This window comes from Bos indicus x Bos taurus, chromosome 18 (genome assembly GCF_003369695.1).
Source record: "Bos indicus x Bos taurus breed Angus x Brahman F1 hybrid chromosome 18, Bos_hybrid_MaternalHap_v2.0, whole genome shotgun sequence".
Classification (NCBI taxonomy): domain Eukaryota; kingdom Metazoa; phylum Chordata; class Mammalia; order Artiodactyla; family Bovidae; genus Bos; species Bos indicus x Bos taurus.
Window position 1 is genome coordinate 26,323,120 of NC_040093.1, and position 9,791 is coordinate 26,332,910.

A 9,791-nucleotide genomic window follows, 5' to 3' on the forward strand; every position below is an offset into this window, starting at 1 on the left:
GGTCTAGTGGTTTTCCCTACTTTCTTCAGTTTAAGTCTGAATTTGGCAATAAGGAGTTCATGATTTGAGCCACAGTCAGCTCCCAGTCTTATTTTTGCTGACTGTATAGAGCTTCTCCATCTTTGGCTGCAAAGAATATAATCAATCTGATTTCAGTGTTGACCATCTGGTGATGTCCATGTGTAGAGTCTTCTCTTGTGTTGTTGGAAGAGGGTGTTTGCCATGACCAGTGTGTTCTCTTGGCAAAACTTTATTAGCCTTTGCCCTGCTTCATACTGTTCTTAGTGTCTGTGATTAGATAATAGGCCATCATGACAAGCCCGTGATTTCCTGAGGCATTTTTTATTTAGTTATTTTGGGATATTTTATAATTTACTTTCTCTTTAGAATATTTTGTAAATGGCAACTAAAACCCATTTTTAACAAACACCTATAAACAACCCAGTGTTAAAAATAAGGAAGCAAAAAAAAATATTGCCCAAACTCTGAGGTCACTGACACTGTTTTTGGAGAGAAGTCTAACAACCACTGAACGCACTCCACCTCCCAGCCCCTTTCAGACAGAAAAGTCTGTGGTTCCTACGCACTGTGGTGGGGGAAGGTAGTGGTCATTTTTAAGAATAACTTTTATTCAATTTACTTAGTATATATTGAATTATTTGTAATTAACTAATTAAAATTAATTCATATTAATTTATTTAATAATTTGGGTGACTGAGTTTTTCACGTTTAAATTAACTGAATAAAAATATTCAGCTAAACTGAGTCACTTTGCTGTATAGATCAGCACAACACTGTAAATCCAACTATACTTCAATTAAAATTTTTTTTTCAATTTGCCTATTGCTTTATACTCACAACAATCATGTAAATTAGTTCAGAGTAGTTGCATGATTTGCCCAAGTACACACAGCTAGTTAGAAGCTATAATCTTTTACAATAACTTTTTTTTCCCTTAAGGGGGAAATTTCCCATACCCCAACTAAAGGCCAATACATCTACATCCTCCCATAGAATGAGTTACTACATCTAGGCAGGACATCTAGTTATTACCTCGCACAAGAAGGGTGAAGATGTTGAAAAAAACATAGAGGCAAAAAAAAAAAAAAAAAAAAAAACTTATCTCCCTAAATACTGTGGGGTGAGCAGGAAGGTACAACCCAGAAATACTTTCTAGGTTTTCTCTCCTCTTTTTGCAACAGAGATTAAGAGTAAGGTATCACATTGGGTCATTTTGGCTGTCATTGTCCTGTGACTTCCCTATCAACCTCAAGTACTTCTGGAGTCCCTTTCCTTTCTCCACTTTGCCCTAAGAGAGTTAACCCTTCCACTGCCTTCAAGGAATTTAGCATCCAGCATCACCTTCCAGTTGTGGGAGAGAATACTTCCTCCTTTGCTTTTCCAGGCCCAGCCCATTCAAGCAGCGTCTCCCCACCCCCTCGAGTCTCTTAGAGTTAAAGCTGCTGGGATCACATCTCCCTGGCAGCCAGTGCTTTCTTAACCCGGTCTTGGAAGGTAGCTGATTTCTGGCCAGAGGAAGAAGACAGTGAAATGTGCTCTGAGTAGGGATGGTTATGCAAGATTCGAGGAGGAGAAGGAAGCTGAGAGGGGAGCTGGTGAGTCAGAGGAAAAAAGCTGTACAGCTTAGCTGGCAGAGCCTTCAGAGTGGTGGAGAAGCCCAAGCTGTTGACAAGGTAAGGAGAGAATTTCCCGTGTACACCTCCAGAGCAGGACCATTATTCCCAGGTCCTTGGAGCAGAGTTTCAGATAACATGGGACAACTAAGCTGGGCATTTCTTTGTGAATGGCAGAGAGGTGTTGGAGAGGGGATGGATCAGAATCACCTGGATAATATTCCCCAAAAGCACAAGTTGCCTGCCAGCAGCTCTCCTAACCCCACGCACCCCCATCCCTAAGAAAGAGCCTAGAAAGTGAGTGGGGCTATTCTGATGTATACTTTATAGCTGGTTCATCTTACTTATTCCGATGCTGGCTTCTGTGTTTCCTGTAGCTTCTCCTCTGCTCAGGTGCTGGGAAATGAGGACCAGAGGTGCTAAGAGCTACAGATTTTCTCTAGCTCAGCTGACATTTAGTGTGATAACTGAATTCTCAGATCTGAGACCCAAAATATCCAGGTCTAATCAGGCGGGGCTGTTTTTATCATTGAGAATTAAAGTTCACTTATTCTGAAACACGGAGGTGTGGCTCATCACTGTTCTATGTGATGTATTTAATTGGACTGTTGTCATTACTGTGACTAGAAGGGCTTTCAAAGTTGTGGAGCTCCATTCCGATGTAAAATAAGATTAAATTATGAGGCCAGTGAGTCAGCCAAGGTAGAAGAGACTTCTGTCTTGTAAGGCTGTGGACAAGTCTGGAACTTCTAACTGTGAGTAAAATACCTTTAAAAAAAGTATTTGAGTCTTCAGGCTACTCTCTAGTTGTGCTTGGGCTTCTCATTGGGGTGGCTTCTCTTGTGGCAGAGCACAGCTCTAGGGGCACGGGCCTCAGCAGTTGCGGCACAGGGCCTCATCAGTCACGGCTCATGGGCTCTACAGCACAGGTTCAGTAGTTGCAGCGCCCTGGTTTAGTTGCTCTAATGCCTATGGGATCTTCCCAGATCAGGGGATCCAACCCGTGTCTCCTGCATTGGCGGGTGGATTCTCTACCACTGGGCCATCAAGGAAGCCCCATGTGGAACATTTTTAAAGTCTTTATTACATCTGTTACAGCACTGCTTCTGTGTTACATTTTGGTTTTCTGGCCACAAGGCCTATTGGATCTTAGCTGCCCAACCAGGGATCGAACCTGACCCCCTGCCTAGGAAGGCAAAGTCTTTACCACAGGACTGCCAGGGAAGTCCCAATATAGTGTTTTTTCTTTTATTTATTTATTTTTGGCTGCGCTGGGTCTTTGTTGCTGCACTTGGGCTTTCTCTACTTGCGGAAGTGGGGGCTACTCTTTGTTGTGGTACTCAGGCTTTCTCATTGTGGGGGCTTCTTTTGTCGCAGAGCACAGGCTCTAGGCATGCTGGCTTCAGTAGTTGAGGCACACAGGCTCAGCAGTTGGAGCTGTCGGGCTCTAGAGCTTGGGTTCAGTAGTTGAGTCACACAAGCTTAGTTGCTCTGCAGCATGTGGAATCTTCCCAGATCGGGGGTCAAACCCATGTCCTGTGAATTGGCAGGCTGATTCTCATCCACTGCACCACCAGGGAAGACCCCGGTATGTTTTTAAATTACGTTTCTTGGAAGGAGATGACAGGTTGTGCTGTGAGTGTTTTTTTCCTTCTATTTTCTTCTTTTACTAATGGACCCAGGGAAGTTTTGTGAGTAGTCTATTGCCCCTCAATGGGGCTTTAATTTCTTATTAATAAATATATATTTTTAGTGATGCTCATGGTTTTTACCCCCTTAGTTCTAAATAATACATGCTCTGTATAGAACTTAATTTTTTAGAGTTAGGTTCACTGTGCCATATTGCTTCTAAACTATGGTTCTGACTTAATATCTTGCTCCATGCAGTTGAGATAGTATTGGTTTTGTGCTCAATACTCAGTAAAATCATCTAAATTTTAGTAACTAATATGGGTTTGATCCCTGGGTCAGGAAGATCCTCTGGAGGAGGAAATGACAACCCACTTCAGTATTCTTGCCTAGAGAATCCCATGGACAGTGGAGCCTGGCTGGCTACAGTCCATGGGGTCGCAAAGAGTGGACATAACTGAAGTGACTTAGTATGTATACACACATGCCACTTCTCACACTCATTTATTTAGTCATTTGTTCAACAAGTACTTAATGAGCCCTAATCAGTTGTGTGTTTTATGTGCCTGTAAACAAGATAAGATATAGCGTTCACTTTTAAGTATTAGCAGCCCAGTGGAGATATTCATCCTCCACTGTACTACAGGGGCTTCCCCTGTTGCTCAGCTGGTAAAGAATCTGCCTGCAATGCGGGAGACCTAAGTTCAATCTCTAGGTTAGGAAGATCCCCTGGAGGAGGAAAAGGCTATCCACTCCAGTATTCTGGCCTGGAGAATTCCATGGACTCTATAGTCCATGGGGTCGCAAAGAGTCGGACACGACTGAGCAACTTTCACTTCACTTAACTGTACTACAGAGAGAGAGATGGATGGGAATGGAAAGTTCGGGAGAAAACTAAATCTTGGGAGGAAATAAGATACCTTTCAGGGAGAAAGCTGAGAAGTGGGCAGAATCTTGAGGAAAGAGTGGTTGTCTTGCAAATGTCTCAGAGCTTGTAAACAATGGGGCAGGGACTTCCCTGGTGGCTCAGTGGTAAAGAATCCACCTGCCAATGCTGGAGACACAGGGTTCCATCCCTCGTCTGGGAAGATCCCACTTGCTGTGGAGCAACTAAGTCCATGTGCCAAAACTACTAAGCCAGTACTCTAAAATCTGGGAGCCATAACTACTGAAGCCCACCAGCCCTAGAGCCCATGCTCCGCAACAAGAGAAGCCACCACAATAAGAAACCTGTGCGCCACAACTAGAGAGTAGCCTCTACCCACTGCAAGTAGAGAAAAGCCCTCGCAGCAACGAAGACCCAGCACAGCCAAAAAAAAATTAAATTATTAAAAATAAATAACAGGGCAAGTTGTAAGAACTGGAAGTAAAATTCAGAACCTAAGGTGTCAGAAAGGGAAGGGAGTGACAGAAGATCTAAGATTGGATTATGTAGGGCCCCCGGACATGAGAATTGGGGATTTAATCCTATATGTGTCAGAAAGCTACTGAAGGACTTTAAGGAAGGGAATGACAGGCTTGTGCTTTAAAAAGATAGATTCTGACAGCAGTGAATGAGGTGGAGAGCTGAGGGAGAGAACTGAGAGACAGAAGTGAGAGGCTACTTACTAAAGAAGCCAGGCTAGAGATGAGCAGACTCATTTTGATAACAGAGAGGGCAGAGTTCAAGAATGCATCAAATAGCCAGAAAAGAACACTCAGGAAGGTGCACTAGGGACCTCTCATAAATGCTTCCCAACCTCAAGGAGAGTCTACAGAGGAGGTAGTGTAGGACAGCCGAGGAGAGGTGATGGTTAGATGAGAGGAGATTGCCATGAAAAGCCTTCAGTTTCCTGTTCTTTCTGGGCCGCCTCTACACTGATTCCAGTGACTGCAGAGATGATCTTTCCCTGAGATACACCCTCAAGGGTCTCTGGCTGAGCTCATCAGCCCCATCATGGGTTGCTTAGATCCAGGTTGTATCCAGATCTCAGTGACAAGAGATGGGATTCACTTTACAAAAGCACACTTTCCTGCTGGCCAGGGAAAGTGCTCATGGAAAGAAAAAACAGAGAAAGTGAGAGGGTTCCCTTGACAGTCCCTGAAAACTGTGGCCAATTAAAGCCTGAGGACAACCGAGGACGAGTCTGAAGGCCAGGCACCAGCTCTGGGTGAGAATGGGCATGAGGTCAGGAGCCACAGGCAGGAAAGGAGCGCTCAGAGCATGAAGCCCACTCTGGACCCTGAGCTGGCCCGAAGCCACATGGGGGCAGGAGGTGGACTTTTGAAAGGTCCATGTTACCAGTCCCTAGGAAATGTTATCTTTTTCCTGAGCTGATTATAGGCCCTGCCTATAAAATTCTATCCTTGTATTTCTACATAGGTCAAGTTCTTTCCTTTCTCTTTTGCTCCATTAATTCCTATATTTGTTCTAAACTTTTCCTCATACTCAAATTGTCTTTGGGAGAAGGTCAGTTCCTCAATACTTGGCTCAATTCTTGAGTCATTATCAAACATGGCTTAGTTTCTAATCATTTCCTCTTGGGCTCAAGTTCAAAAGAACTAGGTCCTGTTCTTCTTAGCTGGTCCTGCTGTAACCTTCAGGGCCAAGACAGGAATTACTATTCATTGATATGTTCCTGGCATATAACAATGTGCTTTTTTTGGCACATGGGAGAGATGATCCTCACTGGATCTGCTGGCACATGCGGAGGAAATGTATTGTTGTCATGAATGGAAGAGAAAAGTTTCTGGGCCACTGCCACTTAAGGTTTGGTTGAGGTCATCACACACTTCCCAGAAGGTTCAGGGGACTTCCAAGGGAAGCCCATGGGCTGGCAAAGCATGTTCTACCTCTTCAGGAAGCAAGCCATAAACTCCAAGAGGCACATCTGTGGCTGTCCAACTCCTCCTCTAAAATCTGCTCCCTAAAATCTCTGGAGCTCTAGACACAGACAGTGGTTTATGACCAGTATGAAGCCTAACTGGACAATAGATACCAAAGGTACACATACCCATACTCTCTGACTCAGCAATTCCACTTCTTGGGAATTAGCTTACATGCTTGGATAATGATGTGTGAACATAAAGGTCATTACTGAAAGCTCTGAAATGGCCAAAGACTGGAAAAACCCCAAAGTTCACCAATGAGGACACTGGTTAAATACTGATAAATTGTGGTACATCTGTACAATAAAATTCTATGTTGTGATAGCCTAAGATACCCCTCTGTTTGTTCTTCCACGGTCTTCCACTTCAGCATGATACCGCCCAAAAGAATGAAGCTCCTGCTGTTCCTGGCTTCCCAGATGGCCATCTTCATTCTGTTCATCCTTGTGTACTCCCATGATGACAACTCCCTGCAGGTGAAGGAGGAACCCAAGTCCCCGCATACTCATGTGCTGGTCCTGTCTTCGTGGCGCTCTGGCTCCTCTTTTGTAGGGCAGCTTTTTGGACAGCACCCAGATGTCTTTTACCTGATGGAGCCCGCCTGGCACGTGTGGATGACCTTCACACAAAGCACAGCCCAGAGGCTGCATATGGCTGTGCGGGACCTCATTCGGGCCGTCTTTCTGTGTGACATGAGTGTCTTTGATGCCTACATGAATCCTGGCCCCCGGAAACAGTCCAGCCTATTCCAGTGGGATGGCAGCCGGGCCCTGTGTTCCCCACCTGCCTGCAACCTCTTCCCGCGAGATAAGATCATACCCCAGGCCCACTGCAGGATTCTGTGCCACCAGCAGCCCTTCGAGGTGGTGGAGGAGGCCTGCCGCACCTACAGCCACGTGGTGCTCAAGGAGGTGCGCTTCTTCAACCTGCAGGTGCTCTACCCTCTTCTGAGAGACCCTTCCCTCAACCTGCACATTGTGCACCTGGTCCGGGACCCCCGCGCAGTGTTCCGGTCCCGAGAACACACCACGAATGAACTTAAGATCGATAGCCACATTGTGATGGGGCAGCATTGGCAGAAACTCAAGAAGGAGGATCAACCTTACTATGCGATGCAAGTCATCTGCCAAAGCCAGCTGGAGATCTTCAAAGCTGTACAGTCCTTGCCCAAAGCCCTAAGGCAGCGCTACCTGCTCGTGCGCTATGAGGACTTGGTCCGGGACCCCCTGGGCCAAACTGCCCGAATGTATGAATACGTAGGGCTGAAATTCTTGCCCCGGCTCCAGACTTGGGTACATAATATCACTCGAGGCAAGGGCATGGGTAAGCACGCCTTCCACACAAATGCCAGGAATGCACTCAATGTCTCTCAGGCCTGGCGCTGGTCCCTGCCTTATAAAAAGGTTTTTCGACTTCAGAAAGTCTGCAGGAATACCATGAACCTGCTGGGCTACCACTTTGTCACATCAGACCAAGAGCAGAAAAATCTGTCCCTGGATCTTCTGTCTACCTGGAGCCCCTATGAGCTGGTCTACCAAGAGGATTAAGGAGGCTCCTTCTCCACCCAGCACCAGCTTCAGCCACGTTAACTGAAGGCTATTTCTGAGCTTTGACAGTATGTGTCAGTGTACGCGTGAGAACGGGTTTGCCCACACATGTTCAAATCGAGAGATCTCTGTGTCTCTGCTCATTTCTAGAAAAGAGACTTGGGAACCTTATGTGAGAAGCACATACCAACCAACAAAACAGAAGTGATGCCTTTCTTCTCTTTTTGGCCTTCCTACCTGTGTATACCTCAGAGATTCTGTGGCCTGGGTCCTACATAGTACAAGCAGTATCACTGGAGAAAATCCATAAACTCCTCTGTCCACATCTTGCCCAATGGGAAAGGACAGAAACAGGAAAAAAACAGGGAAATGGGTCTTCTGCCAAAGAGCCCACCAACATATTCAATAGACATGTTAACTCTGAGCACTCAGAGCTCCCAGTGGATTAAAAAGAAAGCAGGGATCAGGGTTGGATGCTTACCTGTGAGCCTGGCCACAACAACTGTCAATTTACACAAATACAGAAGAAAACCTCTGCACAACACAGCAAGCTTTTAAGTTCATGGGGTGGCTGGACCCAATTTGGACATCAGTTCCCCTCAGTGTTTTCCTATTTTAAGCTGTGAAATTGCCATCTGTTAACACTAAAATTTCAAAATAAGATTCTGTTTGGAGTGTACCTTTTTATGCTTTCTAATTAGTTAGTAGTAAATGTTCATTCTTATGGGATCTTAGCTAACAGCTTAATCATCTTTATAGATTTCTTTTACTGAAATATTTTATTTTTTAAATTAAAAAAAATTTTTTTACTATAATATAGTTGATTTACAATGTATTAATTTCAGGTATACAGCACAGTGATTCAGTTATATATATATATATATACACTTATATTTATAGATTCTTAATAAATACTTTTGTTATTATCTATCACCCACACATAGAACAAAATTGTTAAGACAGTGTTTGGTTCAGACGATGGACTAAGTCTAACTTGGTCAATACTGACCTATACACTGCCCTCTCAAGAACTTGTAGAAAGTAGACAACCACAGCTAAGCCCACTCTCATGTGAGATGTAAGCTGTAATAATACAGGATGCATCACTCTAGGTTCTGCTGCTACTGTGGCTGCTAAGTCGCTTCAGTCGTGTCCGACTCTGGGCAACCCCACAGACGGCAGCCCACCAGGCTCCCCCGTCCCTGGGATTCTCCAGGCAAGAACACTGGAGTGGGTTGCCATCTCCTTCTCCAATGCATGAAAGTGAAAACTGAAAGTGAAGTCGCTCAGTCGTGTCTGACCCTCAGCAACCCCATGGACTGCAGCCCACCAGGCTCCTTCGTCCATGGGATTTTCCAGGCAAGAGTACTGGAGTGGGATGCCATTGCCTTCTCCAACTCTAGGTTCTACAGTTCTTTTAATCTCATACCTCAGCCAGAGGACCTCAGTTATAATATAATTGGTGCCATTCAGCTCTTCCTGGTCACCTCCCCTAACAAGAAAGGTTGTTTCCTTCAGTCTTTGCAGGATTCCTCACATCTAGTTGTGTATCAGAATCACCTGTTAAAGATGTGTTTTGTCATGTCCGACTTCAGATCTGCTGAAGAAGTTGGGATTCTGTATGTTTATCACATGACTCTGTAACTCTTCCACAGCCAGTCTGACAGTGGTACCCCCTGCCCTGGGCAGCAGTACTCTTTGCCTTCGTGCTCCAAGACAGATGACTTCTCCAGTGCCTGCAGAATATCTAAGCACTTACTCACAACACAGGTGCTATCCCTAGGTTGGAAGGAATAGGAAGAAGGTCCCTGTGTGTCTGAAATTCTGTGTCTGAGTCCTGACTCTATAAACATTTCTCTTTGTTCACATCTGAGAGGTACCATCATTTCACCGTTCCTTTTGTTCCCAGGCCCACTTTTGGCATGGTCCTCACTTCATGAAGCTCCCTCCACATCATATGGGAATTTTCCCACTCCATTTTGCTACTGGGTTGTGCCACCCCTGAGATGCTTGAGTAGATAGTTACCTTTGCCATCTGGGTCTTCGAAGTTAATTTATATGGGTTTTAAATGAGTGAATTTATTCTAATATCTAAACCCATGCCACTCTAGAC

At 44.9% G+C, this 9,791-nt stretch overlaps 1 protein-coding gene across 1 annotated transcript; it reads left to right on the plus strand.

The window, feature by feature from the left end:
• The first annotated feature begins 1,456 nt into the window (after window positions 1–1,456).
• CHST4 (carbohydrate sulfotransferase 4) lies at window positions 1,457–8,339 on the plus strand. Its single transcript, XM_027516068.1, has 2 exons — window positions 1,457–1,694; window positions 6,502–8,339. The coding sequence occupies exon 2, from the start codon at window positions 6,503–6,505 to the stop codon at window positions 7,676–7,678; it is 1,176 nt and encodes a 391-aa protein (XP_027371869.1). The 5' UTR covers window positions 1,457–1,694; window position 6,502; the 3' UTR covers window positions 7,679–8,339.
• Window positions 8,340–9,791: the final 1,452 nt, after the last annotated feature.